At 46.5% G+C, this 25,350-nt stretch overlaps 1 protein-coding gene across 2 annotated transcripts in view; it reads right to left on the reverse strand.

The window, feature by feature from the left end:
* SLC38A9 (solute carrier family 38 member 9) overlaps positions 1-25,350 on the reverse strand; it is a 115,285-nt gene that overhangs the window by 38,741 nt on the left and 51,194 nt on the right. For both annotated transcript variants that reach the window (XM_040339458.1, XM_040339465.1), the window contains 4 exons: positions 10,626-10,796; positions 8,224-8,283; positions 3,846-4,040; positions 3,077-3,184 (listed from right to left, as the gene is read on the reverse strand). In XM_040339458.1, the coding sequence (XP_040195392.1) occupies positions 3,077-3,184; positions 3,846-4,040; positions 8,224-8,283; positions 10,626-10,796 (534 nt within the window). The remainder of the gene's footprint in view (positions 1-3,076; positions 3,185-3,845; positions 4,041-8,223; positions 8,284-10,625; positions 10,797-25,350) is intronic.

The following is a 25,350-nucleotide window of genomic DNA, read 5'->3' on the forward strand; positions in this document are numbered from 1 at the left end:
CTGTTCGCGCCGTTAGAAAGTCCCCCCAGCACTAGAGGCCAAAACCTGTTAAAAAACCACACCAAGATGGCCGCCGGCTGCCTCAGGAAAAAGAGTGTGAGCTTCTAGAAAATGGCCACCTGCTGTAACTGCCTGCGTCACAGTGCGGCTACAAGAAAATGGCCGCCAGCCGCAATTCAATAGCAGCAGCACGGCTACAAGAAAATGGTGCCGATTTAAAGAAAAATGGCACAGAGGACACCGAGGTGGACGAGAAGGCCAGAAAAACATAGTGGCCCCCGAGCAGAGGACCCCCCATGGCAGACCACCCACACAAAGAGCGGGCCCAGAACACCCCGCAGCCCCCAGCCAGGATAGGAAAAACAACCCCTCAGGTCAGTCACAGCATGGTAGAGGAGGGAAGGAACGGGAGGAGAGGAAGGGGGGGGAGGACACAAGACCCCCCCTAGGAAAACTCAGCTGTTCCATCCTGTCAAGACAGGAGGAATAGTACTTACCTGTCCCTGCGATGACTGCTGGTGCGTTCCTGACAGACCCACTTCCGAACAGTACGGAGTAGCTGCCAGCCACGGCCCATTGTGACACAGACAGGTAGCAGCCTGGTCATATGTGAGCCCCGGAGGAATAAGCTCACTGGCCACCCCTGGAGCAATGGGGTATGTCGTGGCCAACCCAGCGAGTAGCTAAGTCCTGCTCACGCTCGATGGCCGGAATGGGGGGACTACAAGAATCTATATTATCCAGGATCGTCCATAAGAGGCGCCCAGGCCCTGCCCCCCCTATCCATGCGTCCGGCCCCCTCATCTACATAAAGGGATGCCGAACGCATGGATTCCAGTGGGGTGGGGGGGGATTGTTTGAAGCATGTGATTAAAAGATGGTGGTCTAGTAATCTAGAGGCTGGTTTCTGTCATATGTTGTGGTCCTGTCCCAAAGTGCACTCTTTCTGGGTAGAGGTGACGCAACTTATAGCCTCGTTGTTAACAATCCCAATCCCGCAGACTGTACCAGTCTGCTTGCAGGGCCTGGTGGGCTCTTTAGCGCACCGCACAGCAAATATGACCCTCATAGGACTTCTGCTCTTTTATGCCCGTAAAGCAATGTTACTAAAATGGAAACAATCAGATGCACCCTCTCTGAACTCTTGGAAAGCCTTGGTCAATTCTTCAATACCATTATACAAAGCCACATATGACTCCCGTGAATGCATTACCAAATTCGACAAAGTGTGGAAATTATGGCTCAACTTCGCCTCCACTAATGCTGCTCAAGAATAGTCGGTTTAACTGATACACTTTAACTACCTCCTCCATGCTAACACCTGCTAAGACCCTCCTGACACCCATATAGTTGAACCCCTGGTATTCTAGGCCTAGTACCAAAGTTCTCCCCTTTCGGGAAACCTCACCCCTATTGAGGACGAGTAGAACATTCTCCTTTCATAATTTCTCCAAATGGAGTGGCTGAGCAATAAAGTTTTGTTGTGTTTTTTTTTTTTCTGTCGCTAACAACACTGTTTAGACAGATAACCTGTTGTTAGGTACCGATCCACGTGGTACTTTTCAAGCCGGGGAATGCCCAGAGGCTCTGTTTTTGTAAATCTATTTAAAACCAATAAAGAGTTTACATTTTTTTTTTGAAAAAAATGGTGGTCTAGGGGGGCAGAGCACTGCGCTCCGAGCCCAGCCTGTTGTGTGACAATAGTGAATGAATATTCGCTTTTTTAACACTAAACCTCCTCCCTGCAAATCAGGAATCGGGTCGTGCGACCCGTTTCCCGATTGGCCACAATGTCAGGTGATCTTAATTGGATGCCCAGGAGGAGGAGATAGAAGAGCACTTCCGAAGGAGACCGACCCACCCACCAGCCGCCACTGTGATATGGATGCCATCCAGCACTCCCCGGCTAGGACAGGGGAGGGAGGAGGAGGGGAGATTGGAGTCATCGCGTGCAGGTAAGGGAACTGTCTGTCTCACACACGCGAAGGGGGGGGTGGGGCGTTGGTTTGACACCTCCCCCAGAATTATCGAGCACCAGCTGCCACTGGCTTCCTCCTACTACCGTATTTGCCGGCGTATAAGACGACTGGGAGTATAAGACGACCCCATAATTCTCCAGAAAAAAATTTGGTTTTCGGATATACTAGCCGTATAAGACTACCCCCTTCCTACTAGTCTTTTTGGAAGCTATGGGGTAGCCGGAACAACCGCTGACAGAAACAACCGCTGACAGAAACAGGCTTTTTTCAAATCTCACTGTGCCATTACATTACATGCCCCCACTGTGCCATTACATTACATGCCCCCACTGTGCCATTACATTACATGCCCCCACTGTGCCATTACATTACATGCCCCCACTGTGCCATCACTTGCCCCCACTGTGCCATCACTTGCCCCCCACTGTGCCATCACTTGCCCCCCACTGTGCCATCACTTGCCCCCCACTGTGCCATCACTTGCCCCCCACTGTGCCATCACTTGCCCCCCACTGTGCCATCACTTGCCCCCCACTGTGCCATCACTTGCCCCCCACTGTGCCATCACTTGCCCCCCCTGTGCCATCACTTGCCCCCCCTGTGCCATCACTCACGTTTTGCAGGTTCTGGCTTCCAGGCTGGTGACAGTCTCCGTCTGCTGCGAGCGTCCATGATTTGAAAGCCGCGCCTTCTTCTCAGACTGTCCTGTGATAGGCGGAACACAAATCTTCCCAGCAGCGCCTCTGTTCTGTGTTCCGCCTATCACGGATGTCCTCTCGTCCGAGGATGAGAAGGCATCCGTGATAGGCGGAACACAGAACAGAGGCGCTGCTGGGAAGATGTGTTCCGCCTATCACAGGACACGTTGAGAAGAAGGCGCGGCTTTCAAATCATGGACGCCCGCAGCAGCACGGAGACTGTCACCGGCGTATAAAATGACCCCCGACTTTGGATGCATTTTTTTGCATCCAGAAAGTCGTCTTATACGCCGGAAAATACGGTATATATAATTCAGACAACTAATTGCAGCACACACACAGATGCAAATGATTATAAGCCAGGTATTCAACCATATTACATAGATTTTACAATCTTACCAGGAACAAAATATTCTTGTAGTTCATCCCACTTAAAATGAAAGTGGAATCCAATACGAGCAGCTTTATATGTAACTAGGGATACCAAGTATAGTACAGACGCAGTGCCTATAATAGAAATAACTCAGGTTATATAATTGCATTAGAACACATACAATAACATGCTGATTTTTGTCCTAGCACATTGTTTTAGTGGTCAGTATTATGGCTGTACAGCACTGGGGTTCTGGATTCATGTGCAGTGTACAGTCTCTGCATGTATACTCAGGAAGCTCCATGACCACCATCTAAAAATATACTGAAGGATTAATTAGTTCAATCCAATTTTAATTCAATTAAGTCATGTAACAACTGAGCCTGCCTGATTGGATTCCAACTGGATAGATTGCTTAGGTAAACATTCAAATTATTGCTGAAAGATCTAGCTAAGATTTCACAACCAACTGAAACCTGTATGGACAATTTTATATGTCAGCAGTGTGATTTCCCTACAGTAGTATGTAAATTTCTTTCCTGCATGTCCCATTTCAACAAGTGAGTCACAGATAGACAATTCTGTGGAAAGAATCGAGATAATAGTATCAGGAAGTATAATGGGGAAAAAGATGTATAAAATATTGTTTTAGGAAAGTTTTATAGAGTTGGGAGTAGTGGAGGTAGAGGGAAACACATTGTAGAAGAAAGCAGAGAGGGAAGGGAAAATAAAAAGGAAAGACGAGAGGGGGAGAGGTATGGATGGGAAGGACATCCAAGCTTTGCAGGTTTATACCTAAAACATTAAATTTGGCAAAAAAGGATGGCGAACGGAAGTTGAGAAGAGGCAGAAGTATGATGATCAAATAAAGGGGAACAGTATTTGTTTTATTCCAACACATTTGGAATAGCGTGAATCCTGTAGTATTTCCAAAAACAAAATCCGCTGTTTCATTTGATGGTGTTGAGTCTTCATTATTTGGGCAAATGACTGCAGAGAAACAAAGAAAATACACATTATACACCTTTATCTATCCAATATACTGTAAAATGAAATCTCTCTAATGCAGATTGAAAATAAAATTAATGTTACAGTTCCTTTAAATAATTATTTCCCATAAACGGTGGTGCAGAAGTGTTGCTAAAGCTTGTCCATGTGATCTCCCATTCCATGTGATTTACAAATAGTGTAGCGGCTGACTTTTAAAATAAGGACACTTACCTCTCCAGGTATCCCACGATGTTGGCACCCCTAGCCGATTCGTACATCAGCTGTGGGTGCAGGCGCCGGCATCATCACTAAGGAAAGTGAAGCCTTTCCAGCTTCGCAGCCTGTATCCTACTGTGCATGCGCGAGTCGCACTGCACTTTCTGAATGGTCTTGCGGTCTTCTGGGACCTGTGTGTCTCCCAGAAGGCAGCGGGGGGGGCCGGAAATTTCGTAGATCTCTGCGATCTTACCTGGACGTGGGCATCTGATTTTGACAGGTGTCATCTTCCTCCCCTCGATGGTAAATATAGCAGAGGAGGGGGTGAGGAAGCAAAGAAGCAGAACTTCCCCTTTTGGGTGGAGCTCCGCTTTAAATTTCTGACTAAAGTTCCACTTTAAAAAAGCTTTGCTTAAATGTGTTTTTTCTTAGTAAAATTGCACGTTTACTGTTCTGGAAATGAAGGCACACTAAGCCTGCATTAACACCAGAGCAAAGCATTAGCAGAGCAGTGCATATTGCTGGTGAAGCATTTGTTATGGGTTATGCCGCGTACACACGATCATTTTTCATGACGAGAAAAATTCTATTTTTTAAATTGGTCATTAAAAACGATTGCGTTTGGCTCGACGTGAAAAATGGGCATTAAAAATTTAGAACATGCTCTATTTTTTCGTTTTTCACGACGGGAAAAAAAACGCGCATGCTCAGAAGCAAGTTATGAGACAGGAGCACTTGTTCTGGTAAAACTACCATTTGCAATGGAGATAGCACATTCGTCACGCTGTAACAAACTGAAAAGCACGATGACTGAAAAGTGCGGATCGTCTCTCACCAAACTTTTACTGACACAAAATCAGCAAAAGCAGCCCCAAGGGTGGCGCCATCCGAATGGAACTTCCCTTTTATAGCGTTGTCGTACGTGTTGTACGTCACCGCGCTTTGCTCAAGCATTTTTTTTTTTACGATCGTGTGTATGCAAAGCAGGCTTGACGAGAATCATGTCGAGAAAAACATAGTTATTTTTTATGGCATTAACCACTTGCCGACCTCCTCATGTAGATATACGTCAGCAGAATGGCACGGACAGGCACATCAACGTACCTGTACGTGCTCTGCTTGACGTGGGTGGGGGGTCCGATCGGGACCCCCCCCCCCCCCCCCCCCGCTACATGCGGCGGTCGGTAAGCCTCGGGGAGCGATCCGGGACGACGGCGTGGCTATTCGTTTATAGCCGCTCCGTCGCAATCGCTCCCCGGAGCTGAAGAACGGGGAGAGCCGTGTGTAAACACGGCTTCCCCGTGCTTCACTATGGCGGCGCATCGATCCAGTGATCCCTTTTATAGGGAAGACTCGATCGATGATGTCAGTCCTACAGCCACACCCCCCTACAGTAGTAAACACACACTAAGTGAACACTAAATGTTACAGCGCCCCCTGTGTTTAACTCCCAAATTGCAACTGTCATTTTCACAATAAAGAATGCAATTTAAATGCATTTTTTGCTGTGAAAATTACAATGGTCCCAAAAATGTGTCAAAATTGTCCGAAGTGTCCGCCATAATGTCGAAGTCACGAAAAAAAATCGCTGATCGCCGCCATTAGTAGTAAAAAATAAATAAAAATGCAATAAAACTATCCCCTATTTTGTAAACACTATAAATTTTGCGCAAACCAACCGATAAACGATTATTGCGATTCTTTTTTTTACCAAATATAGGTAGAAAAATACGTATCGGCCTAAACTGAGGGAAATTTTTTTTTTATATATGTTTTTGGGGGATATTTATTATAGCAAAAAGTAAAAAATATATTGCAGCCTGGTCTTTTCCATTGACCCTCCCGTTCCGCATGGTTTTCTGGGGGCACTTTTTCTCTGTGATGGGTTCTGCGGTGGACCTATGGTTTCAGTTGTTTTACATTATTCTTTGGTAAATACAGGGCCGATCCTCCCTATAGGCTCACTATGCAAGCCGCTTAGGGCCCCGCAAAGCTGCAAAGGGCCCGCCAAATTACTAGAGGCCCCGCCTGGTGAGAAGTCATTTTCTCCCCCGTACCCCGCTTCTAAACTCGCTGGCTGAGTAATTTCCGACAGCAGAACACCCCTTCCCCCCGCTTCTCAACTTTCTTTAATGTGACATGTCACTGTCGTCAGCGCACCCTGCTTCTCATTTTTAATGTGCCATGTCATTTTGCTTAGGGTCCCAGGGAGGTCAGGATCGGCACTGGGTAAATATACTCACCTACGCCAATATGGCGAACAATGACCATATATATTCTACTGTATAATATTGATACGTTTGTTTTTTGTTTTAACAAATATTATCTATATGTATCTTTTTCCAGAGTTCATGTTTTCAATCTTTTTCCCCCGAAGAGACGCGTTGGGATTTCTAGCACAAGTTTACCTACTTCATTGTTACATAAACTCCTATGGTTGTATCTAATCATATGCATATATTTTTAAATTGTACGATGGAACTCACTAGAACGCCTTTTTTCACTATGTACCTTTTTTATAAATAATAATAATAATAAATGTGTTTTTTTTTATCCCTTAGTGCAGTGATGGCGAACCTTTTTGATCCCGAGTGCCCAAACTGCGACGCAAACCCAACTTACTTTTTTCAAAGTGCCAACACTGCAATTAGTAACAGCCACAGATAATAGCCACAAGGGCCTATCACCAATCCAAGCGACAGGGCAACAACGCTTCCTCTGAACAGATGTCCCCTCACTCTCGGTTGCCGGTGGCAACACCCGCAACTGGCACTGCAGGGGCGGTATCCTTGCAGCCGCTCTGTCCCCTGGCTCACAGCATGCCAGGAATCCAGACGGAAAAACCGAGAACCTGCTTGGTAACTTTCCCCGTGTACACACAAGAGGTTTTCCCGTCGGGAGAGCTTTGGCCGGGAATCCTGGCCGTGTGTATGCTCCCTCGCAGTGTTTCCCCATTGAAAAACTGCCAGGTTTAAAACCGCCGGGAATCCCGGCAGGAAAATAGAGAGCAGGTTCTCCATTTTCCCGGCCCAAAGCTCTCCCCGCAGTTTTCCTGCAGGGGAAAACGGGTCGATTTGTACGAGGCTATAGTCTTTCGGGACTACATGTCCCATGGAGCACTTGTCCTGGCTCTTCATTGGTCCCTTCTTGCAGCCAATGGGGAAGCAGGAGGAATCAGAGTGGGCGGCCATCTCTGCAAGTGCCGCTCTGTCCCTGTTCAGCGCTGCTAGACAGAAAAAGGGGGGCGGGAGGGTACCACGGACAGCCCACACTCACTTCTCCCCTTGTCACAGTGCCACTGCACTTCTCACTCCTGTAGATTCGCCGTGTGGGCTGGGGGGGAGTTTAGAGAGCACAGACAGTGGTGGTGGCTTCCCAGTATAGTTGGCATGCCCACAGAGGGCTCTGCATGCCATAGGTTCGCCATCACTGCCTTAGTAAATTGACCTCTCTGTCCCCACATCAATCAGTTAAAAACATATTCCTCAAAGGATGTTATATCCTGCTACCTTACATTATGTATCCAATATCCTTGAGAAGGCCTCCCAGGTAGTAGTACAGTTACTGCAGAGGAGTGTTTTTATTTTATTTTTTTATAGCCAAGAGCTGTACACATAACAGTGATGTAACGGCTGGAAAAATGAGCAGCAGATGAGATCAGCATAGGCAGGCAGTAACTTGAAACTTCCAGGTGAGCAGGACTCAAACCAAATTTGCTTTAGTCAGAGCCAGTAAAGTGCAGATATGTATTCAACTGCCAAGAGATATAAGAAATGGTCAGGTGATTTAACGCTCCAGGATCTACAAAAATAGGAAAGTCAGATTTTCGAGGAAAGACCTACTTTGCACAATTTTGAAATGTCTTGTTGAGATGGCAGTACAGTATTTGATATCTAGATATAACTAGAGGATTTAATTTAAAAAAAAGATATAACTAGAGGAAGTCATATTAACAGTTCCATCTTACCTTTATCACTACCGTTTGTACTTAGTCCCATCTCCGTTACATTGACATGATTTACGTAATCTGAAACAGACAATCATCTTAAAACATCGAACTGGAGAGGAGAGGAAAAAAAACACATATTTGTCTTGTTTTCCTATCTAATTAATTAAAGTAATTGAGCTGCAGCATTACTAACAAAATCAAAAATAGCTCTTTATCAGTAGCACATTCATGTCTATAATCTTGGGTTAACAATTGTTAACAATTGTGGCTTTTCACATTACTAGCGCGGCCACGTTAGCGATAAAGCGCCCCTAGTGTTAGTGGCGCTTTACCGTTGTTTTAGCAGCATTTTTCGGCCGATAGCGGATTACTTTTAACTCCCGCTAGTGGCCGAGAAAAGGGTTAATAGCGCCTGGAAAGCGCTGCTGCAGGAGAAGTTGATACACCGGGTTTAGAGAGTGCCGACAGTGGTGGTGACTTCCCAGTATAGTTGGCATGCCCACAGAGGGCTCTGCATGCCATAGGTTTGCCATCACTGCCTTAGTAAATTGACCTCTCTGTCCCCACATCAATCAGTTAAAAACATATTCCTCAAAGGATGTTATATACTGCTACCTTACATTATGTGTCCAATATCCCTAAGAAGGCCTCCCAGGTAGTAGTACAGTTATTGCAGAGGAGTATTTTTATTTTATTTTTTATATGCCGTGTTTGGGTTTAGAAGTGTTTTTTACATTGTAAATGGTCAGAAATGCTCCAGCCGGGAACGAGCACAGCAGCTCTAGCTGGTGTCTCGTGTCCTGATTAGATAGATTGATAGCAGCGCAGCCATTGGCTCCTGCTACCATCAATCAATGCAAATGACGCGGAGCCGCGGGGCCAAGTCCTGCATTCTGTGTGAATGGACACAGATGCAGGACTCGGAAGCATGCCCGCACGGGTGTCCACCAAGGGGAGTGCTTCTCCAAAGTGAACACTTGATGCGGGGAGGAGCCACCAGTGCCGGTGGAGGACCCCAGAAGGGGAGGACCGGAGCCACTATGTGCAAAACAAACTGCACAGCAGAGGTAAGTATGACATGTTTTTTTTTTGTTTTGTTTTTTTAAACAAGGGTTTACAACCCCATTTAAAGCGGTAGTAAAAAAAAAAAAAACACACCTGCAAGGCAATGGCATAATGTGCTAGTATGCAACGCATACTAGCACATTATTAGATACTCACCTTGGAAAGAACCCTCCAGCGCCATGCTGTCACTGCTGAGAGGGCTGACATCTTCCCCTGGTCTTTCTTCCGGGTTCGTGTGCTCCGACTATGTGATTGGCCAGAGCCGCAATGACGTCACTCTCGCACATGTGCGTGGGAGCCCTCCGTTCCAGCACGAAGCTCTGAGGGTCCGGCAGGGACGCACCTGGCTGCATCCAGAGTGAATATCTCCTAAAACATGTACGGAGAGATTAATTTTACCTACAGGTAAGCCTTATTATAAATGAAACAAGAAAAGCCGCTCCAGGTGAGTGAGTCTCTGGTTAATTCCCACACACACTAGTCAGGTGCTAGCCCAGCTGGCATGCTGTGTAACATAAGGAAATGATTCGGGACGGCTGCACATTCCAAAAATTTTTTTTTTTAAGCTTCATATGACAAATGGTTGACAGATGGAGCAGGGGACAAAGAGTTAGATGTGTTTTGCGCAAATGTTAGCGCTTAGTCATTAACTTCTGTCAACCACTTGTGATATGAAGCTTCAATAAAAGGATTTTTGGAAGTGCAGCCGTCGGGAATCATGTCCATATAAGTCTTATTATAGGCTTACCTGTAGGCAAAAATGACCAGGCGGGGCTTAGTACCGCTTTAAAACTGGGGGTCCAATTAATGTTTCTGTAGATATTTGAGCTGCTTGAAGAAGAATGAGGAACATTAAGACTTAAAGTGTATTTCAACTTTTGCAGCCAGATTCGGGAAAACCTCACTACCTTTTTTTGAAGCCGATCCGGTCTCCAGCAGATGGGTACATGAAGCAGCAGCTGACAGCTCAGTGTGGGGTCGGATCGGCTTCAAAATAGGTATGTATTCTGATTTCTTCTTTGCAGGGCTAGATAGGTTCATGTTAGATCGGGGATGTCTGTAGATGTAGAGATTTTAGTGTTAGGGTACACTTATCCTTTACCAAAATGTAACAATATGCTTTCTTCCAAAAAATGCAAAATACATCCAATATAAAAACAATGCAGCAACTAACTCCTCCTGTCTGGTGAATCTCTTCCCAACCCTTCTTTTCCTTCCTACCACCCCACCCAACTCTTTTCCAGAACGGATGAATAAATTTGTTTAATATCATCTCTAAGCACTTTTTCTTGTCTCATATTTATATACCCTAAGATAAATGGGAACCTTCACAGACACATTCAATTTTTACTTACTATAAATAAATTTCCCAGTATTAAATAGAAAATTGGACATTAGCACCCAATAGACAATCATTGCTCCAACAAGTGACACCATAGAAAACAGAAGGCTGGACCACCGTCCAAATGAGCCAAAATAGTACTGGCAGACATCTGGAAACTCCCATGTCGAGGTGTCAATAGAGGCTGCAGAATGAAAAGAAAAACAGAAAATCACGTTAAACAATTTTACTTGCAACATGACTGGTTCAAAGATTTCTAACCGGTACTTGAAGAGTGATCAGCACCAAGTTTGGTGTACAGATATTTCAGCAGACTGGAAAATCCTCCTCAAAGATCATACAACTATTCTCAGATTTCATAACAAAAAAGGGACTATCCTTTTCTGGATCAAACGTAAAGAAAACTGTAGTTACTCAGTGTCACCAATATCTAGTGTTTGTTATGAAGATGGCAGATGCCCTGCTCAGGCAACATAACAAATGATTCAACTTTAATGTGTATATGTGATGTATGTGCTTTTATACCAACGGTAAACTATTAAAAGGTCTCCTACTGAACAATTGTTCTACATTCTATGGAAACACAAAATTTACAAACTATAAAGCATAATTCCGGCAAAAATAATAAGATACAAATGAATAATCAATTGAAAGATAAAACAAGCTTTTGCCTCCATATTCACCTTCAATCTAGAGATTTCCCACACAGTGCTCTTAACTTTCTCTAGATGTCCTCAGTTTGATGGTCTGCAATATTCAACTCACTTCCTCAGAAAGCAGGCAGTACAGGTGAAACTCGAAAAATTCAAGCCGCTATTTGTCATAATTGTGATTATTATGGCTTACAGCTCATGAAAACCCCAAATCCACAATCTCACAAAATTAGATTATTACATGCAATCAATAAATCAATGATTGTACATAGAACAATATCGGACCTCTGAAAAGTAGAAGCATGCATATGTACTCGGTACTTGGTTTGGGCCCCTTTTGTAGCAATTACTGCCTCAATGTGGCATGGAAGCTATCAGCCTGTGGCACTGCTGAGGTGTTATGGAAGACCAGGATGCTTCAATAGGCCCAGGAGGTACCAATTGCCTTGGATAAGTATGCCGTGACAGGAAAGGGAGGCGCCCGCCCTTTAAGGGCAGAGGCCTGAATCACAATCTGTCTGATCCATCGAGAAATGGTGGCCGACAACAACACCAGGTCCTTCTTTGGATCAGTCACCGAGACAAACAGTGAGTCTAACCTCCCAAACGGAGCCGTAGCAGAGACACCCACAGAACACGTACCACGTCTAAGGAATGTCATGCAACCTCCTTTAAAAACCCTCCTGACAGAGGTAATAGCCACCAGAAAGGCAACTTTCTGAGAGAGTGTCTAACCACTTGCCGACCGCGCTATAGCAAAAATACTGCTACAGCGCGGTCGAGTTGCTGTGACACGACGTCCCTGGGACGTCCTCGTGCACTTCCGTGTTTGCGCGTCCCCTGGGGTGCGCTCGCGGAAGTGTCCGTGCTCGCCGGGCATCACGGATCACGGTAAATTGCCACTGATAGCGGCCGTTTACCACGTGATCGCTCCGTCAAATGACGGAGCGATCACTTGTAAACAAACCGGCGTCATTTTATGAGGTTCCTCCCTCTCCTCTCTGTACCGTTCGGTACAGCGTGAGAGTAGGGGGGGGAGCGGGTGTCAGCAGCAGCGCTGTGGCTGGATCTGTGACAACTGCAGTCACAGATCCAGCCATCCATCCCAGCTCAGCTATCCCTGCGCAATACTCTGCAATACCCTGATACTCTGCAATACCCCAATACTCTGCAATACCCCAATACTCTGCAATACCCCAATACTCTGCAATACCCCAATACTCTGCAATACCCCAATACTCTGCAATACCCCAATGCTCTGCAATACCCTGCGCAATACTCTGCAATACCCTGCGCAATACCCCAATACTCTGCAATACCCCAATACCCTACGCGATACTCTGCAATACCCTGCGCGATACTCTGCAATACCCTGCGCGATACTCTGCAATACCCCAATACCCTGCGCGATACTCTGCAATACCCCAATACCCTGCGCGATACTCTGCAATACCCCAATACCCTGCGCGATACTCTGCAATACCCCAATACCCTGCGCGATACTCTGCAATACCCTGCGCGATACTCTGCAATACCCTGCGCGATACTCTGCAATACCCTGCGCGATACTCTGCAATACCCAAATACTCTGCAATACGTCCCCCCCTCCTGCGCTTTTACAGACTCACCGCTACGATCGAGGCCAAGATAAATTTTTTTCAGTCTTCCCAGCATAGAGATGAGGGGTCTTATTGACCCCACGTCTCACTGTAAAGAGGACCTGTCATGCTATATTCCTATTACAAGGGATGTTATAATAGGAATAAAAGTGGAAAAAAGTGTCAAAATCAAGTAAATAAAGTAAAATGAACAATAATTTTTTTATTTTTTATTTTTTTTTTAAAGCACCCCTGTCCCCGTGAGCTCGCATGCAGAAGCGAACGCATACGTAAGTCCCGCCCACATATGAAAACGGTGTTCAAGCTACACGTGAGGTATCTCTGCGAACGTGAGAGCGAGAGCAATCATTTTGGCCCTAGACCTCCTCCGTAACTAAAAACATGTAACCAGTAAAAGTAATTAAAGCGTCGCCTATGGGGATTTTTAAGTAGCAAAGTTTGGCGCCATTCCACAAGTGTGCGCAATTTTGAAGTGTGACATGTTGGGTATCTATTTACTCGGCGTAACTTCATCTTTCACATTATGAAAAAAAATTGGGCTAACTTTACTGTTTTGGTTTTTTTTAAGCACAAAACAGTTTTTTTTTTAAACGCGTTCAAAAATTTCTGCGAAAATACCATGCGAGATAAAAAGTTGTAACGGCCGCCATTGTATTCTCTAGGGTCTTTGCTAAAAAAGCATATATAATGTTTGGGGTTTTATGTAATTTTCTAGCAAATAAATGATGATTTTTCCATGTAGGAGAGAAATGTCAGAATTGGCCTGGGTGTTCCAGATTGCCTGATGGCGCTCCCTGCATGTTGGGCCTCTGTATGTGGCCAGGCTGTGTAAAAGTACGCACACATGTGGTAACGCCATACTCAGGAGGAATAGCAGAATGTGTTTTGGGGTGTAATTCGTGGTATGCATATGCTGTGTGTGAGAAATAACCTGCTAATATGACAGAAACAAGTTTTTTTTTTATTTTACAGAATTTTCTGTCGTTTTTCTTTTATAGCGCAAAAAAAAAAAAAACCAGAAGTGATCAAATACCACCAAAAGAAAGCTCTATTTGTGTGAAAAAAAGGACAAAAATTTCAAATGGGTACAGTGTTGTATGAGTAATTGTCATTCAAATTGTGAGAGCACCGAAAGCTGAAAATTGGTCTGGTTAGGAAGGGGGTTTAAGTGCCCAGTGGTCAAGTGGCTAAAGAGGTTCTCTCTAATGTTCTCAAAGGGAAAGTTCTCAATTCCCGAAAACACCAGATTCAAATCCCACGGAGGTAGTGGTGGACGAATCGGAGGGGCCACATGTCGGACCCCTCGCACAAACGTAAGTTACTGCGGCGTAGTGTATCTCTTGCGGCGTAACGGCGCGTAATTCAAATTGGCGAGTAGGGGGCGTGTTTCATTTAAATGAAGCGCGTCCCCACGCCGAACGAACTGCACATGCTCCGTTCCTTAAATTTCCCGCCGTGCATTGCGCTAAATGACGTCGCAAGGACGTCATTTTTTTTTTAACGTGGACCTAAATTACGTCCAGCCCGATTCACGGACGACTTACGCAAACAAAATAAAATAAAAATGTTAAAATTATACGCGGGAATGACGGCCATACTTAACATTGCGTACGCCACCAAATAGCAGCTTTAACTATACGCCGAAAAAAGCCGACTAGAGACGACGTAAAAAAATGCGACGGCCGCTCGTACGTTCGTGGATCATCGGAAATAGCTAATTTGAATACTCGACGCGGAAAACAACGGGAACAGGCTAAGGGCCGTTGGAAGACTCCAGCTGTTCAGAGTGAGGCAATTAAAGGCCTCTATAAAGTAGCCCAGAGGATAACCACTAATTGGCTGCGTCACTCCTAAGGCTGTGTGAACAGGAGAGCAGTGCCAGAGAGTCTCCTGATGAGGTGAGGAGACCATTGACTTTTCTGTGTGATAAAAAGTCCAAAGACTATTGTTTGTGCTGTATGAGCGGCACTGTCTATCCAGCGGTAGGCTGTGTTAGACTTCATAGATAGGTTCCTGTGTGGAAGGTAGACGCCTAGAGTGGCTAGAGTTTATTTTATGTTTTGATTTTGTTTATGCTGTTTGGATGCTTGCAATTGTTTTCCAGCAAGATGGAAAAATAAACCAGAAACTTTGTTTTCAACCGTCTTCGACTGCCAGTCTGTATAAATTCAGTGTGTGGTGAACCCAACCAAGGGGTCACACACCCCGCTACCGAGCTAACCCCCACAATATATATATATGACATCTAAATGTGATTACTGCTTAACTGGTTTATTGTTTATATGTTTTTATACCCCCCTAGGTCCTAGGTGGCTATTAAGAGAAACTTAAATTTAAAGGTGTATACATAAAAATACATATCTCAGTTTGATTTTGCTTATTTTTCTATCGCATAGAGGGAGAAGTATAATCTTGTATAGAGGTATAAGAATATTGTTGGAGTGTGAGTGGACGGTTTTGTTATTTCAGTAAATCAGACATATTTTAGAGTATAAGAACATTATTAATGTCTCATAGATGTTCTGAATGTGTTGTGGGTGTATTGTTTTGCTATTACAGAAGTCACACATATCTAATATCAAGTGTGCAGGGTGGGTATCATTCAAGGATCAGTAAGGATCCCTTATTTCGGTTCCCCCATAGCAGAAGGGATATTCCTGGAGTAGTGAGTATGAACACGGACACGGGATCGTTAAGGGGGGCAGCAGGGGGGGGGGGTCAGACTTGCAAGTTACACCCCCTACTGCATCTTAAAAGGTACATAGACAGAATCTAGACAGTTTCTAGGTTGAATAAACTGTCTAGTAAAAGATGATTTAAAGGTCAACCTGGTCAGGGACAAGTCTAATTTGCGACCATCTATATAATTTTGTTGGTCAAAAAGACTGTGTCACATACGGTGCTTTGGAAGCACATAGTAGAAGACCCTGGGTTTTAAGAAAGTTTTAATTAAGTGATTAAAGATATTATAAGTAGAAATATAGGATTGGTAGAGGTTATTTGTTTAGGGAAGTAAGGGCCAGATCCACAAAGAGCCACCGTAACGTAAAAATTCCCATTTAAGTTACACTGCCGTAAGTTACACTTACCTAGAAATTTTCGGCTGTGTAACTTAAATCCGTCCGGCGCAAGGCGTTCCTATTTTCATGGGGCGAGTCCCATTTAAATTAGGCGCGCTTCCGCGCCGGACATACTGCGCATGCTCCGGATGTCATTTTCCCGACGTGCATAGCGCGGTTTTACGTTACGCCGAGTTTTGTGAATTGCGCCGGGTAAAAAAAGTTGCGTCGGGAAAAAAAAAAGATACGGTGGACAAAAAAAAAAAAAATAACAGCGTCGCGGGTAAGAAGGGTCTACTTTTACAAGGTGTAAACAGTTTACACTTTGTAAAAGCAGCCCTAATTTTACGATTGCAAACTAAAACTTACGGAGAAAAAACGAAGCTGAAAAGCTTCGTGGATCTCCGTAAGTGCCAATTTGCATACCCGAAGCGGCATTTCGACTTGAAATGCCCCCAGCGGCGGATGCGGTACTGCATCCTAAGATCCGGCAGTGTAAGTCCCTTACACATGTCGGATCTTCTCCCTATCTTTTGGAAACTGATTCTGTGGCTCAGTTTCAAAGATAGAAACAGGGATACGACGGCGTATCAGTAGATACGCCGTCGTATCCCTTTTGTGGATCTGGCCCTAAGAACCTTCCTCCCCGCAGCCATAGCTGTGGAACTGTGCACGGTTCAAAAATGAAAGGACTCATAAGGCGGGTCTGTTCCGTTTTTATGTAGGATCTGTGATTTTTTGTTAGGCCTAAAACAGTTTAACTGTTGAAACAGTTGGGAAGAACTATGAGTGAGGAGAGGAAAAAGCTCAGACCTCTGTCGCTGTTCTTTTCTGTCGTGTGACAAATATAAAATAATCTGTTTGTTTATAAGGGTGATATTGAATTAAAGTGAACAAAGTGATTGTGATTATGTGAGGGTACATGAAAGTCTTGTACCTCCATGAACAAAGATGTTCTATGAGTAAATGTGAAAACTTACAAATGCTGATAGTGAGGGTCAATGGACCCCCAGACCAAAAAGATGAATGAATCCCGCTGTTAACAAAAGAGCGGCCGCGGTGGCAAATGGTTATTGTCATTCCATTTTTGTTATCAGGGGTTAATAATTAATCGGTGTCTGGGGTCCATTGGCTAATACAGAAACGAAGCATTTGAAAAATGTCAAGTGTGAGTGAGTTTCCGCAGAAGTTCCTCAGGGTTCTCTGATGAGGAAATCGCCTCACAGAGGAGTTTGGAACGAATTAAGAATATTCTGTGTGACCGGGTGGGTTGAGCACGCCGGAATATTAAAAGGAACTTGTGCATTTATTATTTGTATTGTTTATATTGTTTAAATTGTATATGTATGTAGAGTTCCGGGTTTTTGTGGAAAGAGATAGGTTGAAAAAAGGCAGAGCTCCGATTTGAACATGGGTTCAGACCCAACCTAAGAAGGATGCAAAATCTCCCTAGTACTCAGGTGCAAGCCACAAGCCATATAGAGTTTAGCTGAGCGATTGTAGTGATGCTGTCACCCTGTTCTGAGGCATAATAAAAAAAAAAAAAAAAAATTATAGTTAAAAAAAAAAAAAAAGTTCTAGAAGAGGGGTACTGGATATCGCCCTAGAACACCTCTATAAACCCTGTAGCTGCTTTATACAGGATTGAGGAAAATAGTTTAGTTATACTTGAAGCACCAGTTTTACCTGATGTGCCATGCCACAGCCACACCATCTAATGCCACCCATTTTCACTTCATAGTGAATGGTTCAGCAAATATGTTTTAGCGTCCTGGTGGACGAGGATTCCCTTGTGGACTGGCCAATCTTTTGGAAATGTATCCTTCACGGCTGATGACTAACCTGGTGGATAATATCCTTAGGGTTATGTACCTTTGGGGTCTATGCAATTATGCTCCAGACCACATTTGCAAGCCCACCAGAGAGACACACCTACACATAGATCAGCCCTGCTACAGTTTGTAGTTACTCTTTGAGGCCGGTTGTAAGGACGGGTGGAGTTTACACCCAGAAGGACACTCTGTATTCAGAGTCATTGGATCCTTTACTTGAGGTCGGTGGATATATTTATATATAGAGACAGAGGTTTTTTTTTTTTCACTTAAAGGCCCAGAAGTTGTTTTACTTCGGCAGGTAAATCAATCAAGCAATAAGTTAGATTGATTGGCTGTTTTCAGCTTTCCAGGTTCTTGCTGAGGTAGCCATCCTAGCATTTGAGGCTCACATGTGGAAGCGCAGGCCCTAGCCTCCAGCCCCTAGCCTCTACAGAAGAGCAGCGCAGGCCCCAAGGCCAGGCGGCTAAGGATGCTGTATTACAGCCCCGGACACTTGATGGTTCTGTGCAACTCCCAGATTCCACCTAGTTCTGGCCCAGTATAGCTGGGAAAAATAATTCAACTTTAAGGACCCCAGAACGAGAAGAACAAGTGGTCCGCAGGGGGCATCTTCGGAATCAATGTGATCTTTTATGTCGGTCAGTCACTCGGGCCCCTCCACAGCACCCCTGACACCCCAACCCACAGGTCCGTCTCCTTCACTCGTTGTTAAATTTAACTTCCAACGAACCAGACAAAGAACATGAATGCAAACAGATCATTGATCAGACCACCCCCCCCCCCCCAAAGGATTCTGGCCCCTCCACAGCCCTGCAGCCTGACACATGGGACGTGTCTTCAGTCACAAGGAGTTATGGCTGCCCTGGTGAATGAACATAAGTCTAAGAGGCAAAGTTCACCACAGTTGGTTTTATAATATACCACTTCTTATTTTACCTGCTACCAAAGGTGTTACCAAGGGCTGAACCTCCCTTCCGGAAATATGAGAGATATATCCGGGTGCCCAAGTGAAGGTATCTGAATAGTGCTGTGGTTGAAGCACCCAGATTTGGCCTCCTCGTTATGTTTTGTATGCAGGGGGCAATTGTAGGACTATGGCAGGTGTCCTCACAAAAAAGAACATGGAGGAGAGCTTTGCCCTGTGGGGTTCCTTTTCCAAGAGTGTTTGAGGTTCAGGGTATACCTCCTGAGTGATGGTGGTAGGGGATGGTAACATCATTTACCCTGGGCAGACCAACTAAAATGTTACCTAAAATATTCACACCCATGTCTGCTCAAAGTTTGGGCGGATATGGAGTTATTCCAAAGGCTAGGATTTAATGCCTTTTTGGGATTAAGCAGGAGAACAGGGTAGGGTAGTGTCACAGCATGACTATATACACATTGCTCAATGGGACATTTGTCCCAGGTCATTTATGACTTCCACTAATTTTCCTGATATACACAAGGGTTTTTGTAGATTCTGCTGTTATTAGAGTACATTGCAGAATCAGCTACTAGAGCAGCCGGCACGTACCCAAATGCCAGTACTAAAACACTATAGTACAATAGCACCGCTAGATCATTCATTTTTAGATCTCCAGACACATGAAAGATTTGAAAAATAAATGAATGGACTTTTCCTCGAAGAGGGGAAGACAGGACATGATGCACCCCCCCAGCTAGTGCATCTTTGTTTATGACCCAATACCATGGGGTAGGTCATAGAGGTTGGCAGAACACATTTTACTGGAGGATTTCTTCAAAGCCAAGCTTGTTAAAAGCATATGTGTCACATGTATCATCACATCACATGCAAACATACCACACAAGGTGAAACACCTCCCGTATCCTAATACTCCTTTCACTTGTCTGCAAATAGATTTCACCCACATGCCAAAGAAAGGGACAGAGCAAGATTACCTTTTGGTCATTGTGGATGTATTCTCACAATGGGTGGAAGCATTCAAAACCACAAGAGAAGACACACACACAGTAGTGCGCATACTCACGCACATACTAGGTGGGGCTGTCCATTGAAAATAGGAAAGCCACGCAAGGAACTTTAGAAGACTGGTTAGTACACTTACCCTCGATACTATACCAAATCAGAAACACCCCTAGTTCAAGAAATGAACTTTAATGAGAAAGCCCATTCAGAAGAAGAAATGGTACAGAGAGGATAGGAACCCTAGGCAGGATCCTAACTTATATTCTTTACAGGAAAAGTACATGAAAGATCTGGTAAGTACACTTAGTGAAAATTATTATTTTTTTTTTTGAAAAGCCTATGGCGTGTGAACACACCCAAAAAACTCCACCCGGTGCAGAAAAAATGTGCACACACATAAAGAGTGTTCACAAAAACGTGCAGACGGGTGCAACGTCAAGTGGTCCTCCTGTGAAGAGGGACCCAAACCCTGATCCCCCGGGGGGGTTAGGCTCCAGACAGGGACTGAGGTACTGTGGTCCGAGCAACCGAAGCCGACACGGACCCAACTTCCTCGGAGGGACTGCCGAAACAGAACCCTCCCAGTACTAGGTGGGGCTCCCCCGAAGGGAGACCCCATGAGAGCAGGCGAACTAAGCCAGAAGGCCATGTCCACCCACTCCCATGACGTTCAGGGCTGGCCCGAGGACCCGCACCCTACTAATCACACAGTGACAAAACGTGCACAACAAAAAAAGACAAAAAAGTGACAAACACAGGCTAAAATAAAATAAAGTGGGGGAAGGGATAGTGGAGAGGAGAGTGAAAGAAGTGGCCATTGTGGTGAAACAATGACCAGGCCCTCCGGCCAGGAATACAAAATTCCTCCGGTCCTAGCCAAAAGACCCGGCCCAGGAGGCAGGTGCTAAAAAAAGCGTGTATCTGGTGCAGTGACCGTGGTATCCTAAATCAATGTGTCCCTCACACACAGTGATCTTCAGATACCCCTGGACTGCCACTCCAGGGGCACATGCACCATAGGCTTTTCGTTCCATTTCCGACCCCCCGACCAGCCAGTGCAGCCCTCCACCCCTGCCAGCCAACCCAGCGGATTTGCATGGCTCTGCCCCGTCCTACCACAGGGCATTACCAGCTCCTCTAACCGGATCACTGACAGAGATAGCACTTACACCAGCCAGCCAGAAGGCCAGACTAAAACTCGGCAAAAAGACCAAGACCAAGCGCAGTACCCATCCTCACCAGGAGCACCCTTCCAGATGGCTCAGACTCAACCATGGGCCGGCCCCCAGTATTCTATCGGGCAGCACAGCGTAGTCCCTGCTGAAACCATCCTTCCAGGTGCAATGACGTCATTGGATTGCATCCACCCTCCCCAGTGCTGGGACAAGGTCATTTGGTGCCCAGGGCGAAGGAGGCAAACTGCGCCCCCCCCCCCCCCCCCCAATTATCATCGCCGTTCATCGTCACTGCTGTGACTATCTGTGCCTCTCTGGAAATTTCCGCAGGTATTCTTGCCCACTCAGAACCCTTCCCTTTTGCTAAAAGGTACTTCTCTCTTATAGGGGCTTTTGCAAGAATGGAACATTTTCTCTCCTGTATTTTACATGGGGGTGCTCTTTTTCTTACACTACTTTGAAACAAAGTACCCCAGTCCTCCTTGCTTCACTGGGGCTTTTCCTATGACCTTTTATGAGAATGTCCTCCTTATTCCCCCTTTCCTGCCCCAAAGACATGTCAACCTCTTTTTTATCTTATGGATGGAGTTGGAAATGTCATGCATGACTACCTGCCATGTATTATCTTGTTTGACTCCTCTGTCAAAGCCACTGGTCACTGATTCATTAGTAATTGACCAGTAGCAGTAAATTAACCCCTTTGTGCTGCATTAGTTGCACCAGTGTCAGGGTTAATTATTGCACTAATGCAGCACAAATGGGTTAATTAACTGCCACTGGTCAGGAATGTGTACTGTGCAGTGGTGAGAAGTGCGTATCACACAAGGCACAGAAAAAAAATCAGCAAAAGGGACAGTACTTACATTCAATGCAAAGCAGCCCTTGTGCTGCGGTATATGCAGCATATAGCCCTGTGTACAGAGTGCAGGGGTCAGGAGTCAGGAAAATGTAACAGAGGGTATCACACAGCATGCAGTGGTAAAGCATATGTAATATGCAGATCAGCATACAGAATGCAGGGCCCAGGAGTATGTAACGCAAAACCCTTTGTACAGAATACAACATGCAGTAGTACCATCCCAAGGCCTTTAATATGTAACATACAGCCACTCTGTATGCTTTACTGTCCCCCATCCCTGGTCTCCCCCAAGCAAAAATCCCCCTTCCCTCAAGTATTCTACCTCTGTGTCCCCTCTTCCCCAGCTCACCTTTGCCCCTCCCATCAACATCTCACTTCTACACCCCCAGTCCACAACTTACCTCTGCACCCCCATTATCTCTGCACCTCAATCTAAATCTAATCCACAGCTCTCACCTTTGCCACCCCCCCATGTTTCACTTTTGCACCCCAAGCTTCCCCCATGGCTCTCGCCTCTGCACAACCTTCCCCACCCTCCACAGCTCTCACTTTGCACAACCTGCCTTCTGCAGCTCTCCCCTCTGCACAGGGCTCCCCCTTCCCAGTTCTCCTCTACCTCTCTGCACAAATCCACCCCTCCACACTTTCCCAGTTCTCCTCTCCCTCTCTGCACAAATCCACCCCCCTCAACACTTTCCCAGTTCTCCTCTCTGCACAAATCCACCCCTCCACACTTTCCCAGTTCTCCTCTCCCTCTCTGCACAAATCCACCCCTCCACACTTTCCCAGTTCTCCTCTCCCTCTCTGCACAAATCCACCCCTCCTCTCCATGTACAATCCACCCCAGATCCCCTCCATGTACAATCCACCCCAGACCCCCTCCATGTACAATCCACCCCAGACCCCCTCCATGTACAATCCACCCCAGATCTTCTCTCTGCACACATCCACCCCAGACCCCCTCCATGTACAATCCACCCCAGATCCCCTCCATGTACAATCCACCCCAGATCCCCTCCATGTACAATCCACCCCAGACCCCCTCCATGTACAATCCACCCCAGATCTTCTCTCTGCACACACCCACCCCAGACCCCCTCCATGTACAATCCACCCCAGATCCCCTCCATGTACAATCCACCCCAGACCCCCTCCATGTACAATCCACCCCAGATCCCCTCCATGTACAATCCACCCCAGATCCCCTCCATGTACAATCCACCCCAGATCCTCTCCATGTACAATCCACCCCAGATCCCCTCCATGTACAATCCACCCCAGACCCCCTCCATGTACAATCCACCCCAGATCTCCTCCATGTACAATCCACCCCAGATCTCCTCCATGTACAATCCACCCCAGATCCTCTCCATGTACAATCCACCCCAGATCCTCTCCATGTACAATCCACCCCAGATCCTCTCCATGTACAATCCACCCCAGACCCCCTCCATGTACAATCCACCCCAGATCTCCTCCATGTACAATCCACCCCAGATCCTCTCTCTGCACACATCCACCCCAGATCTCCTCCATGTACAATCCACCCCAGATCCTCTCTCTGCACACATCCACCCCAAATCCCCTCCATGTACAATCCACCCCAGATCCCCTCCATGTACAATCCACCCCAGACCCCCCTCCATGTACAATCCACCCCAGATCTTCTCTCTGCACACATCCACCCCAGACCCCCTCCATGTACAATCCACCCCAGATCTCCTCCATGTACAATCCACCCCAGATCCCCTCCATGTACAATCCACCCCAGATCCCCTCCATGTACAATCCACCCCAGACCCCCTCCATGTACAATCCACCCCAGATCTTCTCTCTGCACACATCCACCCCAGACCCCCTCCATGTACAATCCACCCCAGATCCTCTCTCTGCACACATCCACCCCAGATCTCCTCCATGTACAATCCACCCCAGATCTCCTCCATGTACAATCCACCCCAGATCCCCTCCATGTACAATCCACCCCAGATCTCCTCCATGTACAATCCACCCCAGACCCCCTCCATGTACAATCCACCCCAGATCTTCTCTCTGCACACATCCACCCCAGACCCCCTCCATGTACAATCCACCCCAGATCTTCTCTCTGCACACACCCACCCCAGACCCCCTCCATGTACAATCCACCCCAGATCCCCTCCATGTACAATCCACCCCAGACCCCCTCCATGTACAATCCACCCCAGATCCCCTCCATGTACAATCCACCCCAGATCCCCTCCATGTACAATCCACCCCAGATCCTCTCCATGTACAATCCACCCCAGATCCCCTCCATGTACAATCCACCCCAGACCCCCTCCATGTACAATCCACCCCAGATCTCCTCCATGTACAATCCACCCCAGATCTCCTCCATGTACAATCCACCCCAGATCCTCTCCATGTACAATCCACCCCAGATCCTCTCCATGTACAATCCACCCCAGACCCCCTCCATGTACAATCCACCCCAGATCTCCTCCATGTACAATCCACCCCAGATCCTCTCTCTGCACACATCCACCCCAGATCTCCTCCATGTACAATCCACCCCAGATCCTCTCTCTGCACACATCCACCCCAGATCCCCTCCATGTACAATCCACCCCAGATCCCCTCCATGTACAATCCACCCCAGACCCCCTCCATGTACAATCCACCCCAGATCTTCTCTCTGCACACATCCACCCCAGACCCCCTCCATGTACAATCCACCCCAGATCTCCTCCATGTACAATCCACCCCAGATCCCCTCCATGTACAATCCACCCCAGATCCCCTCCATGTACAATCCACCCCAGACCCCCTCCATGTACAATCCACCCCAGATCTTCTCTCTGCACACATCCACCCCAGACCCCCTCCATGTACAATCCACCCCAGATCCTCTCTCTGCACACATCCACCCCAGACCCCCTCCATGTACAATCCACCCCAGACCCTCTCTCTGCACACATCCACCCCAGACCCCCTCCATGTACAATCCACCCCAGACCCCCTCCATGTACAATCCACCCCAGATCTCCTCCATGTACAATCCACCCCAGATCTCCTCCATGTACAATCCACCCCAGATCTCCTCCATGTACAATCCACCCCAGATCCTCTCTCTGCACACATCCACCCCAGATCTCCTCCATGTACAATCCACCCCAGATCTCCTCCATGTACAATCCACCCCAGATCTCCTCCATGTACAATCCACCCCAGATCCTCTCTCTGCACACATCCACCCCAGATCCCCTCCATGTACAATCCACCCCAGATCTCCTCCATGTACAATCCACCCCAGATCCCCTCCATGTACAATCCACCCCAGATCTCCTCCATGTACAATCCACCCCAGATCTCCTCCATGTACAATCCACCCCAGATCTCCTCCATGTACAATCCACCCCAGATCTCCTCCATGTACAATCCACCCCAGATCCTCTCTCTGCACACATCCACCCCAGATCCCCTCCATGTACAATCCACCCCAGATCTCCTCCATGTACAATCCACCCCAGATCTCCTCCATGTACAATCCACCCCAGATCCCCTCCATGTACAATCCACCCCAGATCTCCTCCATGTACAATCCACCCCAGATCTCCTCCATGTAC

This window comes from Rana temporaria, chromosome 1, assembly GCF_905171775.1.
Source record: "Rana temporaria chromosome 1, aRanTem1.1, whole genome shotgun sequence".
Lineage (NCBI taxonomy): Eukaryota > Metazoa > Chordata > Amphibia > Anura > Ranidae > Rana > Rana temporaria.